Genomic DNA, 14,737 nt, shown 5'->3' on the forward strand with positions numbered 1-14,737 from the left:
AAAAATTCAATTAGAAATTAAACTTAATTACATAAAAGAATTTGAATATTTGAAGCATTTATGGATTCCCATTAGATTTAAAACAACATCAAACTATGTTCTCAATTGAACATAATACAATTTACACATAATTCTCCTACATTGTAAGAATCCATGAGACCAAGATTTGCACCTTAATTTCCAACAACACAAATGATCAGCTGGTCCAAAAAACACAGCTACAGAATCATACCAAAAAAAAAAAAACACAACTTGTCTAACCCCAAGAGCACATATGTTTTTTACAAACTTTGAAGTATTTTCAAGGTTTCGTCGATATGTTTCTCCGGCTGAAACTGGTTGTTGTAAATGAGTTGAACAACCCCTTTTTTGTCGAGAACATATGTTTGTCTTCCAGGCAATGTTCCGAATAGATCCGATGGAACTCCCCACTCTTTCCTCACCTTGTTGCCCTCGTCGCTTAGCAACGTAAATGGTAGCCTGTATTTCTTGGCAAAGTTCTTATCCAATCGGAAACAAAAACCGTCAGTTTTTCCGAGTGATTTGGATGCCATTTCAATAATTGTAAATGCAGACATCATACAAAAACAATTAACTCGTTTTGCATATAATGTTCGAACCGCGAAAAAGCAGATCAAAATGTTTCTAGACAACCAAACCATCCTACATGCAGAAACTAGAATCCCTTTAGCGTGATGCTGAAGATATGGCTCCGTAGGCTCGGATTGTATTTTACCCCTTTATCCGATAATAGATAAATTAATCTTTATACTTTAAATCAAACAATAAATTAGTCATTTCTATTAAAAAATCTTTTTGTACGGTTAAAAACTGATATGACAGACTAAGAACTAAATTTTTCATTTTTTGAAGGAAGGAGGATAAAATACAATCTTAAAGACATCCGTGCCACTATAGAAATAGATAAAATTTTTAAAAGAATGATGAGTTTACAATCTAACTCTTACTTAGTTACTCCATGGACATCGTCCATGGTTGTTTTGCCAACTAATCACCAATTTATTTTCCCGCGAAAATTTGAAACACAACCATATACATTTTCAACTCAAAATCATACAAATTTTACCTTGTGAGATTCTGCACTATCAACACTTATCCCAATAACTTCAGCTCCAGCTTTCTTAAACTTCTCATAAGAATCTCTAAAAGCACACGCCTGTCCAATTTACACAACCAAAATTCAAGCATCAACAATGGCTTCCACACGCACACACACAAAAAACCAATTCTTTTTTTTAAAATAAAAACAATCACCTGTTTGGTGCAACCAGGGGTTTCATCAGCAGGGTAAAAATAAACCACAACAGGCTTCCCTTTAAACTTTGAAAGGCTTACAGTTTTCCCATCTTGATCTTTCAAAGTAAATGCTGGAGGAACTGCACCTTTATTCACCTGCCCCAAAAAACCCTAAATTCATAAACGGTCAAACAAAACAACAAAAACCCAAAATCAATCAACAATGTACCTTAGCAGAAATCGAGGTTTTAAAAGTGGAAAAACGAGGGATTGAAAGAGAAGAAGAGTGAGAGAATTTAAGGCCGTGAAATTGAGACTGTGATGACTTGGTGAGAATTGGGATGGATTTAGAAAGTGACAATTGGGGCTTTGAAGTGTGAGAAGGGAATAATGAAGCCACTGTGTGGCTTGAAAGACTGAGAGAAGAAGCCATTAATGGGTTTAGTGAAGAAAAGGGAAGCTTTTTTGTGTTCGGTTGGATTTTGAAGAAGAAAAAGATAAGAGATTGGTGATGGGTGAATGGTTATTGGATCATAGGGGATATGGGAGAAGAATGGTGAATGATGATAGATCATCGGCGTGGACAATTGGTGTCCCCTAAAATCTTTGCCGATTCCATGCGTTAAGTGTAATGAAGAATTGGGTAAATTTGGAGTTTAGTCATTTATATACCTTTTAAATTATTAAAAATTATTATCTATGATCGGTAATGTTATTGGTTTGTTTCCGTACGTGGATGCTAAAAGAGATTTTTTTAGGGTTAAATTACTATTTGGGGCCTGAATTTGATAATACTTCTTTCATTGGAGCTTGAACTTTTTTTATTCAAGTTAGTCCTTGAATTTAGCCATTGTTCTCACACTGGGGCCTAAACCTCTTTTATCCAAGTTATTTCCTTGTAAAGTGAAAATCCTAAAATTCAAACATCAATAATGTGGGAATAATTATCAAGTTCATGCCTCAATGCAGAAACAATTACTTAATTCACACCCAAGTATGAGAACAATTACCAAATACAATTACCTCTTTATTATTATTTTTCTCCTTTTCTTTTTCTTTCTTTACCTTATTTATTCGAGACCAATGTTGGTGTGACTCACTACCACTATAGGGTCAAATGTGCTGTAGGACTTAGGCCTAAACACTACCAAGCGCAAATGTCTATATTTTCTTAGGGTAGGTTTGGATGGGCGATTGGGTGCGGTGCGGTGCGTTTAACTTATTTTTTGTCTCATGCTACAGTATCTAATCTCACCGCCACTGCTGTTTTTACTCTAATCGCAGGTAAACGCACCGCCCATCCAAACTCACCCTTAATAGGTAGTTATACGTTATGCATGGCTGGTTTCAACTAGGTGCTTTTACTCTTTCAAAATTGTCATCTCAAGCTTATTAAAGTCAAGATACAAATCTTAACTAAAGAGAATATTGACCGGATGAAGAATTTGTGTTGGTACGAGCAATATTTCGAAAAATTTTCCAAAAGAATTGACCTCCCTTCAACAATGCTAATACCCTCTTCAGTAAACTTGTCTAATTTGCCTAATTTAGTATTTTTATTTTAAAGTTTTTTTTTAAAAATTTTTAATATTCAACTAATAATTAATTCCAACTGAAGTAAACCCAAAATAAATTTATTTCAAAAATAAAATCCCAATCCAACCTTTTATGAAATGTACCATTGAGCCACATAGCCATCACTAGACTTTGGCCCAATCCTTTAATTATAGAGCAAGGCTCAATGCGTTTATTTTGAGTTCGAAAATTTGAAATATTAACAACTAAAGGAAAAAAAAAAAGAGGGATTTAGGGTTTTCGGCAATTGAACATCAACAATGGAAGAATTACAGAATCTGGTCCGTTCCTTCCCAAAGGACACAAAATCAGGTTCCCCTTCTTTCTTTCCCGAACTCCCCTACAATCTTCGCGGCGGAGGAGGTAGTGGCGGAGCAGCCGGCGCTTCTTCCGTTGATACAGCTCGTGTTTTAGTCAGCAGGCCTCCGAGGTATATTATCCATCGTCCATTTCAATCAACTTAACCTCTAATTACTTAACAATAATCCTTGCAATCTATCTCGCTTTCGAATTTTGCAGGCAAGTTGTTTCGCTGTGGACGTGTTCAAAACTCTGTGGATTTTGCTTCGTCGCCGGAATCATCGTCGGTTACTCCCTCAAACGCCGTGTACGGCTCTGGGCTTCCAAGCTTCTCAAGCGATTAAAAGATGATTAGTGTAATGTTATTAACCCTTTCAAATCCTCTTAGATTTTTCGAATATGTTTTTTCTTTCTTTTTTAAAATTTCTGCCATGGAATTTCAAGAAATGCAAGAAATAGTTTAAATTTTCAGTGCTATATATGGTACATTTACATCTCCGATCATGATTATGCAAATGCGCCTCGAATTTCTTGGGTTATATTTGTATCAAATTAATTTGAATTTAATCGATTTAAAGTTCATATTTTCGAGTCATCTCTATTTAGTTCAATTTAGGATTGAGATTTTGAGTTCAGGTAAATTGTATTGTTTTAATCATTTTGGCTTGAATTTGTGTTCTAATCTCACATTTACCAAAAAATATCATCTCGGATAAATCTCAAAATTATAAATTACAATTTATTCACCGTGTAATTTAATATATAAATTTTAGTGCAATTATACACATATAACTTTAGTTTTATGAAACTTTAAGAAATAAATTTTTTAATTTTTAATATAATTATTTTTTAATACAATATATAAAATAAAATGATCTTACATCAATAACTATTTTAATAATTTGTGAGAATTGAATCAAATGATAAATTTATATATAAATTTACGCAAAATCAAAATGTATTTCAATATGTTTATTGCAAGTTCTTATTGTGCTTTTTGGTTTATGAAGAGATGTTGATATGTATCAAGAAAGTTGAATGCTCAAAATTATACATTTCTTTTTGGTATAATATTAAATTTAACCCTTAACGGTTACATTTTTTTTATCAATTTCACCTTTATTTTTTTAAGCTATATTTGAACCTCAACCTTTAAAAAAGTCATATTTAATTGTAAACCTTTCAAAAATAATTAGAATTGTTGTTTTTTTTTTTAATTTTTTAGACATTAAAGTTCACATATCAATCCACATGCATGCTCTCTTTTTCTTTTCTTTTTTTTTAAGAACTTGTTATAAGTTTTTTGAATTTTAATTTCTTTGAATATTTTTATAATTTTTAAATTATTTATTAGCGTGATATATAAGATAAACAGAGTATCATGTCAATATGAAATACATATAGACTGCCATGCCAACATCAATAAAAAAATTTAAAATTTTGGTCAATATTTTCATTAAAAAAAGATTAAGGATTATAGATTATTATATTACATAATATTTATAAAGTCACGTTTTTTTTAATTAATAGATTTAAACAATTATTATTTTGAGTTAAGACTAAAATTTTAAAATTTTAAAATTTGAAAAGAATAGGGATTAAAATGATTAAATTGGTGGACATGAATTAAGTTTACAATTTACCTAATGAATTTAACTTCTACTGTTTAAAATTTAAAATTTAAAAAGTATAAGAATTAAAATCGACCAAATCAAAATAAAAAGGGGTAGTAAATTCATGATTTACAGATATTGCAGGGGCTAAAAATAATTTGACCAAAACTAAAGTTGAGACAAAAGATGTACGTGGAGATGCGGGGGATCGAACCCCGTGCCTCTCGCATGCAAAGCGAGCGCTCTACCATTTGAGCTACATCCCCTAACAAGAGTTCATAGTTAATTTATATCTCATGTCCTTGTAATAATATAAAATGGCCTAAACAAACTAAACAACTTGAACTTGGATAAGGACATGAGATATAAATTACGAGATTAGCATGAACATAAAAAAAAATTTAATGAAATCTAAACTTATGAATCAATTTGAAAAAGTTATCAAATTACGAGATTAACATGAACATAAAAAAAAATTAAGTGATAATGTGACACAATTTTAGATTATTTTATGTTTTCTGTTTCCTTTGAAACATGAAATCTAATGTCTTCTAAACTCATGTTTGTCTTATGAAAATCGGAAAGCATCCAAGTTCATCTCATTTTTTACGAGGTAGATCTTTAAACTCAACTTATGATAAAATATTATAGGTATGCATTTGATTATTCTTATTCTACATATAAAAAGCGATAATGTGGGGGAAAAAGAAGAAGAAAATAAAACAAAATGACTAACATGAATTTAATGAGTTATGGCTTCGAAAAATCCCTAAACTCATAGATTTAACAAATTTATTTCTATTAAAAAATCAATCTCTAATGATCCAAATCCTTTAAAGGTTGAGTTAGGAAAAAAGTAACTTACAAAAGCACAAAAACTTGGCATGAAACAGATAGATCCTTGCCACAAGGCTAAGGTTCGAATAATACTGTTTTTTTTTTACTTCTAATTGTTAATTAGGGTAAACTACATTCAAGTCATTAAACCATTAGTAAATTTACGTTTTGGTCACTAATCTTCAAAAAGTTACAAAATGTTTATTGAACTTCTCAACAGCTTTCATCTAAGTCACTAAGATGTTAAAACCGCTGCTATGTGCCCTTTTTTGTTCTCCCTACTTGCACCAGTCCGAAGTTCTTCTTCCACTTATCTTCTACAGTTTAGGCTTTTTTTTTTTTCATGAAGCAACTTTGGACGTCACAAAGTTGAGAAATAAAATCCAAACATCTTTCTTATCCAATCTCTAACACTGATTGTCAGATCTACTTAGATCTAAGGTATACTATTCTACTCGTCAATGGGCATTGATACACCATACCAATCATACCAATCATACAAATCATTGAATCATTGCTTGGAGCACCCTAGCCATACTTTTTTTTAAAAAAATTGATAGCATAGTGACTTAAATAAAAACTTTCGAATAGTTTAATGACTTAAATGAAAATTTTTGAATCATTCAGTGACCAATTTGTAAGTTTTTGAAGTTGAATGACCAAAACATAAATTAACAAATAATTTAGTGATATTGGGTGAATAATAAAAAAATTACTAAAATTCAACTATAATTTTGTAACCTCATATGTAAAATTAAAAGGAATATAATTTTTTATCTTTAAATTTGACCATCAGGTCTATTTTGGTATCTATATATTTTTAGTATCTGGATTTTGCAATTATGTCCATTTTGGTTTTTAAAACTAGAAAATGTAAAAGTTTGATTACATGATATTCTCAAATTGTGTCACATAGTACAATCTTTGAGTGACACATCATCAAACATCCAAGTTTAAGGAACAAAAAAGGTACATGGACCAACATGGACCTAGTTAACAAGTTTAGGGACCAAAAATATATTAACCCATTTCAATTAATTATAGATATTATATAGATTTTAGCAGCCAAAGGGCAAATAAAACGGAAAAAACGGAAAAACTCCAACCACCAAGTCCTACACACTGGCTTTATCCAAAGAAATTTTTTTGTGACAGGCAAAATATTCAATCAAACAACAAATTTACTTGTAATAATTAAAAAAAATCTGATTTTTTTTATTTTTTTAAAAAGTTCTCTAATGAATATTTAGTCTTTTTTGTAATCCTCTATTTTTTTTCCCAATTTTTTGTTGTAATTTTTGCTTTAATTTCCTCCAAAAAGCTTTTTTTTTTCCTGTTTGGTAATGGCTTTTCTTCTTCAGGTTATCTGCTAATTCTTCCTATAAATTTCAGGTAATAAGCTATTCTTTAATTATTAATTCTTAGATTTTTTTTTGGGTTTTATTTTTTTGTTAATTTAAATTATGGTTAATTTGCTTTAATCATGGAAAGCTTTTATGTATGAAAGTTTTAATGATGGATGACCGAGGCGGCGGTGGTAGCAAGGTGGCCGGGATTCGGCAGATTGTTCGACTAAAGGAAATCCTTAAAAAATGGCAAAATGTCGCATAAGGTTTGAGGTCGAGTGCTCCCCACTCCGGTGACGATCCCAGGGGTGCATCAAGACCATTCAACAGAAGGGTAACGAATAGCTATGTACTTTGATTCCGATTAGGAAAGTTGCACGAGTCCCAAACCGTCACCCGATGTTCCAAAAGGATATTTGGCGGTTTCCGTCGGTTCGGAGCTTCGAAGGTTTATCATCCCTACGAGTTACCTTACCCATCCCGTTTTCAAGATTTTGTTGGAAAAAGCCGAGGAGGAATTCAGATACAATCACAATGGTGGACCCACGCACCCGTGTGAGATCGAGACATTCAAGTATCTCCTCTAGTGCATAGAGAATCATTATAAGGGTTACCTTGTTGAGAACTCGGTTCCCAAACAGGTCGGTTCGTGCTTCATTTTATGTATTTTGCAGTTGGAGATTCATTAAGTAATTGTTGTCTCATTTCTGTTATGTTTTTTTCGGGTGACTTGTTAAACATTATGAAACTTTTTAGTTAGAGAATTTGTTGAGATATTCTAGATAAATCTCGAATTTAAAAAGATTGAAGGATTATTTTATTGTCTCATCGTATGTAAATTTTACTTTACAAATAGTTAGTTTAGAAGATAATTAAGTTTTTGATCATATTTATTTTTTTAATACAATGTCTAGAATTACACATAGCTCTTTCTAAACTTATAAAATAGAAAGATAATTCATTTAAGAGCATTTGAACTCACGTGTTCTTGACAATAATGTATATATAATGGAATTAGGCTTATGCAATATAAAAAAAAATTAAATATTTTAAAACAATAAAACGTGCGTGCGATTTAGGTGAGCCAAGCGAAGTGGAGCCCGAGTCCAAAACATGGAATTTATTATAACTCGGTCATGACTCATGAACATCTGGTGATTGAAATACGACGCCGTGTAGTGAATAGACTCGGCTTTAAAAGCTCCCCAGATCTGGCTGGAGAGCCGTTTCCAAAGGCCACAATTTCGCTTCTGCTTGTGAGCAGGTATATTTCTCCTCTCTTTTTTCTTTTTCTTTTTAACTTCTAGATTTGAACCTCTCTCAGCTATGATCTGCTATCATTAGATACATTTTGTTTCTGTATGATTGAAATTGTTGAAAAGCTGAATCACTAACTGTATCGATTAGCTTCCACTCTTTTATGCACACCACCTTGCTCAACACTGAGCATGCTACTTGCTAGTTCATTAATCAATGATCCGATCTGTTCACTGGAATCGTGATTGTAAACCGATGTGTGAATGATGTTATTCATTATGATTTGAAGCGTCGGAAACTCTTTAGTTTGATGCTTAGTCTGTTTCGGTATGAGAGGAATTGTTGAAAAACTGAATCAGTGACTGCATCGACCAACACTGAGCATGCTACTTGTTAGTTCAATAATCAATGATCCGATCTGTTCACTAGAGTCGTGATTGTAAATCGATGCGTGAATGATGTTACTTTTTATGATTTGAAGAGTCCGAAGCTTTTTACTTTGATGCATATTTTGTTTCGGTACGAGAAGAATTGTTGAAAAATTGAATCAGTAACTGCATCGATCAACACAGAGCATGCAAATGCGTAATCAATGACTCGATCCCTTCACTGTAATCGTGATTGTAATCGATGCGTGAATAATGTTATTAATTTTAATTGGAAGAGTCGCAGCCTTTATAGTTTGAGGACTGGATCTGTGGAATGGAATTGAAGCGCTAATTTAGTGTTTTTTTTTTGTGCGTAGAATGCGCCAATGATGGAGCAGCAGCATGCTCTTTCACGCGGTTGCGGAATGGCCATTTCCAGCTAATGTGGTGAGGAATTGTTTGCTTTTTGGTAGCTTTTTTTCCTCAATAATGAAAGTTTTAGTGAAAGATGTCTGGATTAAGCTGATGTAAGCCATCACTACGTACTGGATCCTATGCTTTCATTTGTTACCAACGTCCATATTTTCTGTTTTTTTATTAATTTTTACACAGTATAATAGAATCTTACTAGTGAAATAACACCATATCCTGTAAAAGTATAATAGAGATTCTTGTACTAGAAGCCGGATTGTATTTTGCTCCTCTACTCAAAAAATGAGCAAAGTAGTCTTTATTGTTACATCAAAAAGCAAATTGATCATTCTTTTAAAAATTCCATCCATTTATACTATTATAAACCGATCCCTTTACATTAGCATGAGGTTTACGTGACATGCTACGTGGCACTACCTAGTTATTCAGCCAGCCACGTTAGTATTTAATAGTACAAATAGATGAAACTTTTAACAAAAATGACCAATTTGCTTTTTTTATTTAAAATATAAAAACTAATTTGCTCATTTATTTAGTAAAAGAGACAAAATACAATCTGACTTCTAACAAAAGGCCTCTATGATACTTTTATCCCACCATATATCCCTTCGAATGGTTTGAAATTTCAGCTTTGATATCAGTATTCACTTGAACTTGCTATGCGATATTTAACCAAATTCCCTGTATTTTGCCTCTGTTCTGACCCAAAGCATAAATCTGATTGTAATAGAACCTTTTCAGCTTTGAAATACGACCAAATTGTCTAGGGATTTCATATTCGTTCCCACAGGTAACATCAGTAAGAGCTGCGTTAACTTCTGGTACTCGAAATCGAAAACTAGACTCAATTATGGCCAAGCCACTCTAGGAACAAGCCTTTGCTGCACCGGTGTGTCACTTGTTTAATTTTTATCTTGCCAGCCTTTTCAGTGGTTACGGTTTATTCGGTTTTGAAGATTTTTCTCAACCTTTCCGGGTTTCTGTATCGCATAGTGAAATGCCATTGATTTTATGCATATGTTATTGAGGAGGCCAGGATGTTTGAACTACAGTTTCGGGAGTCGAGAGTGGTAAGTGCCGATAGTTCGAGAGAAATGGATGTCCATGTTTCGATACGAGATTAGCATATAACCGAAGTAGGGTTGGCGGAGTTGTAAGTGGCCGGAGTGGTTTGCACCGATAGTTTAGGAGAAGTAGATTGACCTATGTTGGATTCGAGAATAACTGAGATAGCAGTTGTGGTCGTCAATTATATGTGTAAAATTTCATCCATTGTTAGCAGAGGCAGAAGTAGAAGCATTTCTCAAACGGTTGAAGGATTCTTTTTGATATTATTCTATTTTTTCATTTAATGAATATTTGTATCAGAATATCGAGAATGACTATAGGTGACTGATGATAACATATTGAGATGTGAAGGCAGGGACCGGAGTATTGACATCTCACTACATTACCTATCTGTCGTCTATAATCAATTTCGATATTCTATTACAAGTATCCATCAAAAGAAGAAAAGGGAATAACATTGAAAAGAATCCTTCAAACCTTTGACGAAATTCAAGTGAACTTTATTATTATCACAATCTCCTGATTTATTTATCTTAGTTTTAACAATAAATCTCTCGACTGTTTCTGCTGTAATCAACAATGTATGGAATCTGTTAATAAATTCAATGGTCGAATTGTTAATGGTATAAAAAAAGTTATGAAATAATGACATAAAATCTAGAAGTTTTACATTAATGTAAGTGAATCTTTTTTATTTTATAATATATAATAATATAGACTTAACTTATTAATTCTAGTTTAATTGATCGAAAAACTGATCAATTAAGTAATTTTTCTTGATTAAAATTAATTTTATGTTAAAAACTAATAAAATCAAATCGAAAAAAATTCTATTAAATCAATTACTCTTAACAATTTCAATTGAATTAATGCAAAGGTAAAAACTATGCTCATATCCAAATTCCAATAGGTTGACTATGAAGATTCTTAATTACTAATTCCCTCTATTTTTGAAAAAAAAAATATTTTTAGAAACTGTAGGAATTGGTCTCTTCAAAAAAGGAAATATAGCAATCAAATATATGGTGTCATCTCATGGTAGCCAAAATTTTTCCAAAGATTCCAATGCGGTACCATCTTGGTCATCTACATTTAATTATTAGCTCATTTCATGATTGAACTTTATCGAAAGTCATATAAAAAGTAGGTTCTAATTCTATCTCTAGAAAAAGAAAGCATTTGATATAAAGTTGAATGCTTATGTGCGGTCTAAAAAAATGGTAATACTTACCAATAAGTATAAAAAAGGCTAAAAATTCAGATTTCAATTTTATTAAATATAACCAATCAAATTTCAACCTTGATATAAAATTAAATTATTTATATTGAAAGTATTTTCATATATTAATCTATTAATTCAGTTGTGCTCTCACCTCACACCCACTGAATGCACTTAGCACTATACATGAATAGGATTTGGCCTTGGTAAATCGGGCTGGTTTATTAAATAAATCCAACAAAAATAATATATATTTAGTTTATAAATTTGTTTTTATTTATTTGTTTGATAATTTATATAAAATTAGTTTATCATTTAGGTATTATATATTAATATTATATGTTTATTTTATTTATAATATAATTATTGATATTTTTTATTATTTTATATCTTAAATTTTTTTCTATGATTGTTTGTAAACATGTTCATTAACATATTTATATAATATCCGTTTAATGTTTATAAATAAGTTGAATTAAACAAATGAATATAAATATAATTAAGTTTAAATTAACCAACACAAACACAATTTTCAACCTTTTTTTTTTATAAGTATGAACTGAAGATAAAAAACACATACTTAAATTCGATAAAAGTACCATGAGAGCTTTTGTATTAGAAGTCAGATTATATTTTATTCTCTTCCTCAAAAAGTGGGGAAATTAATCCCTGTACATTAGATCAAATAACAAATTGGTCATTTCTTATAAAAATTTCATACATTTGTATTGTTAAAAACTGATATAGTTGATGGAATAACCAAACAATGACACATGGCATGTTACATGTACCTCATGTTGACTTGCATGGAACAACTTTTAACAGTAAAAATGGTTAAAATATTTAACCAAAAACCAGTTTACTCTTTAATTTAATGTATAATTTTAAATAAAAGAAACAAAATCCAATTCTTATTACAAGTAAATCCATACTACATTTACCATCAAAATACACCACCAAATTGAGAGGGGGAACCTTTGTAGTTTATTTACAATCCAAAGGAAATAAACAATTTATGAAAAAAAAAAGAAAAGAAATAAAAAAAATATAATTGTAATTTGATTTTTTAGACATAACACTCCAAGGGTCAAGCTTTGGAGTTTAGAACAAAATTAACCCTTTTTTCACCATACCCTGCAAAAATATATAATAAACATTGCTCCAAACTCTATCTCCATCACAATTCAATAATTAATATATGAAATTAAAAAATATATATATTGAGTATAAATACATACATCATTATTAGTGAGTCCATTAAAAATAAAATAAAAAATCATTTAAAATCTAATACAATCTAGTTTACCTAATTTGTTGACAATCTATAAAATTAAATATTAAAAAAAAGTAGATAATTAAATATATGTGGTTCTAACTTCTAAGGAAGAAGATCATCACCAAATAGGTAAAGTAACCTATCAACCGCCCAACTTGGTTCATTATTAGGCCAACCAAAGCTTTGAGAACAAGTAAGCAAAGGTGCCCTACAAACTGGACAAGTCTTATGATTATCATCTCCATCATCATGATCATGATCATGATCATAGCCTGCCCATCTATCAATGCAATCTTGATGGAATACGTGGCAACAGTTCCTCAATTCCCTTACATCATCACCTTCTTTGAGCTCACACAAGCAAACAGCACACGTGTCAGAAACCCAAGGCATCCTTTGTTTAGCATCCCCATAGGTTGTTAAAACCAAGTTGTCTCTGATCATGTCTGAAGAAATTTGATGAGAATTTGATGAAAATTTAGGAGTGAAGAAGAAAGAGTTTATGTCTTTGAATCTAAGATTAAGAAGCCAAGACAAAACCCATCTTAAAACTGCTAAAAAAACAGCTGTTTTGTAAAGGAAATGGCTTAAAATTAGCCCTGGATCATCTACAAAGAAACACATTGAAAATAAAAACAAAAAGGGAAATGGAGTATTGATTAGCAAGAAATGAAAATGGGGGGTTTGATTTAGTGGAGAATATAAGACTCCCATAATATAGAGAGAGAGAGATGGAGGGGACCCGAAGATAGGAGCATAGTGGGCAGCTTTTTATTTGGAATAAAAAAAGGATGATATGATTAGGTCACACTATAAAATAACTGTTGATATGACGGTGCTGATTATCCCCATTTAAATTACCATCCTAATCATTTTATTTTTATTAGATTTTATTAAAAAATTGTATAAAAATGTTTTAGAATAGATATTTATATTTAATTTTAAATTTTATGTAATTGAAAATTATATATTTATAGTTCAGATATGATTGTTTGAATGGAATCGAATCGAGAAAATCAATTAAATAACAAATTATTAAAAGTCATTAAATTTATTGATTCGAAAATTGGTATAAATTAACGGAATCGATTTAAAAACCCTGAGTATACACAGTGATTAGAAAACGGGGCCATGCTGTAGGATGGAAGGCACTTTTCATGCATGTGCTTTGCTGCTTGCTGGCTGATTCATGCTGTATTTGAAAGCAAGGTTAGGTGGAATATAAATTAAAGGGCAAATCATTATGTGTTTGCAAAATCAAAAAGGTTGCTTTGCCTTTTTCAAATGAAAGTATTGTGCAAATTTTTGTATTAAAAGTTAAATTGTATTTTATTTTGTTTACGTAAGAAATAAATAAATTAGTCATTTACGTTAGATCAGAGAGCAAGTTGGTTCGTTTATTTAAAATGGCATCCATTCCCACCGATAAAAACTAGTCCCTGTATGTTAGCATGATGTACATGTGGCATGCCTTGTATCACTATCTGGTTATTCTGTCAGCCACGCTAGTAAAAATGGACGAAAATTTTAATAGAAATAACCAATTTGTTCTTTGAACTAAAGTGCAATAATTAATTTACTAATTTTTTTAAGTAAATGGGACAAAATGCAATTTAATTTTTAGTAGCAGAGCCTCAATAGTACTTTTACTATTAATTTTCACAATCTCAGTCAAATATGATATATATATATATACACATATTTTAAAAATATTTGATGCAGTTAATCTTATCTAACAAAATCTGATACTATAGGGGTGAACCCACAAAAAAAAAATTAGGAGGGTCAAAATTAAAGTTCAAGCTTTTTAGCGATGAAAATATAATTTTATCATTTATTAATTTATGATTGTATTATTTTTAAGGAGATTTAACATATTTTTTTATATTCGTTTAAGGGTAAAAATATAATTTAATTATATATTAATTTATACTTTAAATATTTCTTAAAAGAATTGCCCTTATCCGTTCTTATACAAAATTTTAAACGTGCAAATTTAATTGAAAAAAGAGGTGAGCTTATCAAGTAGCCGCATGCATGAATTTAATGTTAAAAAGCAACTAAAAATGAAAGAGAATTCCACCCTTATCCATTCTTCAACCAATTTTGACCATTTTAAGCTAAAAATGAATTTAAAAAGAAAAAAAAAGCTTTTAACATTAACATTTGTGCCCTTTTTTCCCCTTTAA

At 30.8% G+C, this 14,737-nt stretch overlaps 3 protein-coding genes, 1 long non-coding RNA gene and 1 other non-coding gene across 8 annotated transcripts; 2 read left to right on the top strand and 3 right to left on the bottom strand.

Moving 5' to 3' along the window:
* Positions 1-46: 46 nt before the first annotated feature.
* On the bottom strand, positions 47-1,925 carry LOC107932808 (peroxiredoxin Q, chloroplastic). Its single transcript, XM_016864905.2, has 4 exons — positions 1,487-1,925; positions 1,276-1,413; positions 1,088-1,177; positions 47-500 (listed from the first exon to the last, which is right to left on the bottom strand). The coding sequence occupies exons 1-4, from the start codon at positions 1,688-1,690 to the stop codon at positions 282-284; spliced, it is 651 nt and encodes a 216-aa protein (XP_016720394.2). The 5' UTR covers positions 1,691-1,925; the 3' UTR covers positions 47-281.
* A 1,009-nt stretch (positions 1,926-2,934) lies between these two features.
* On the top strand, positions 2,935-3,727 carry LOC107932815 (uncharacterized). The gene is made up of 2 exons (XM_016864916.2): positions 2,935-3,262; positions 3,352-3,727. The coding sequence occupies exons 1-2, from the start codon at positions 3,093-3,095 to the stop codon at positions 3,485-3,487; spliced, it is 306 nt and encodes a 101-aa protein (XP_016720405.1). The 5' UTR covers positions 2,935-3,092; the 3' UTR covers positions 3,488-3,727.
* A 1,211-nt stretch (positions 3,728-4,938) lies between these two features.
* Positions 4,939-5,011, bottom strand: TRNAA-UGC (transfer RNA alanine (anticodon UGC)). Its single transcript has one exon. It is a non-coding gene; the product is annotated as a tRNA-Ala (tRNA).
* Positions 5,012-6,652: 1,641 nt separating this feature from the next.
* Positions 6,653-9,167, top strand: LOC107932893 (uncharacterized). Of its 4 annotated transcripts, none has more exons than XR_005917079.1 (5): positions 6,661-6,769; positions 6,944-6,974; positions 7,074-7,569; positions 8,008-8,192; positions 8,931-9,167. It is a non-coding gene; the product is annotated as an uncharacterized lncRNA (long non-coding RNA). The 4 variants fall into 4 exon arrangements; XR_001693500.2 differs by having other exon boundaries at positions 7,090-7,569; XR_001693499.2 differs by having other exon boundaries at positions 6,653-6,974; positions 7,090-7,569.
* A 3,304-nt stretch (positions 9,168-12,471) lies between these two features.
* Positions 12,472-13,311, bottom strand: LOC107932805 (RING-H2 finger protein ATL8). Its single transcript, XM_016864903.2, has one exon. The coding sequence runs from the start codon at positions 13,260-13,262 to the stop codon at positions 12,651-12,653; it is 612 nt and encodes a 203-aa protein (XP_016720392.1). The 5' UTR covers positions 13,263-13,311; the 3' UTR covers positions 12,472-12,650.
* Between the last annotated feature and the right edge of the window lie 1,426 nt (positions 13,312-14,737).

The sequence above is a fragment of the Gossypium hirsutum genome, chromosome D08, assembly GCF_007990345.1.
Source record: "Gossypium hirsutum isolate 1008001.06 chromosome D08, Gossypium_hirsutum_v2.1, whole genome shotgun sequence".
Lineage (NCBI taxonomy): Eukaryota > Viridiplantae > Streptophyta > Magnoliopsida > Malvales > Malvaceae > Gossypium > Gossypium hirsutum.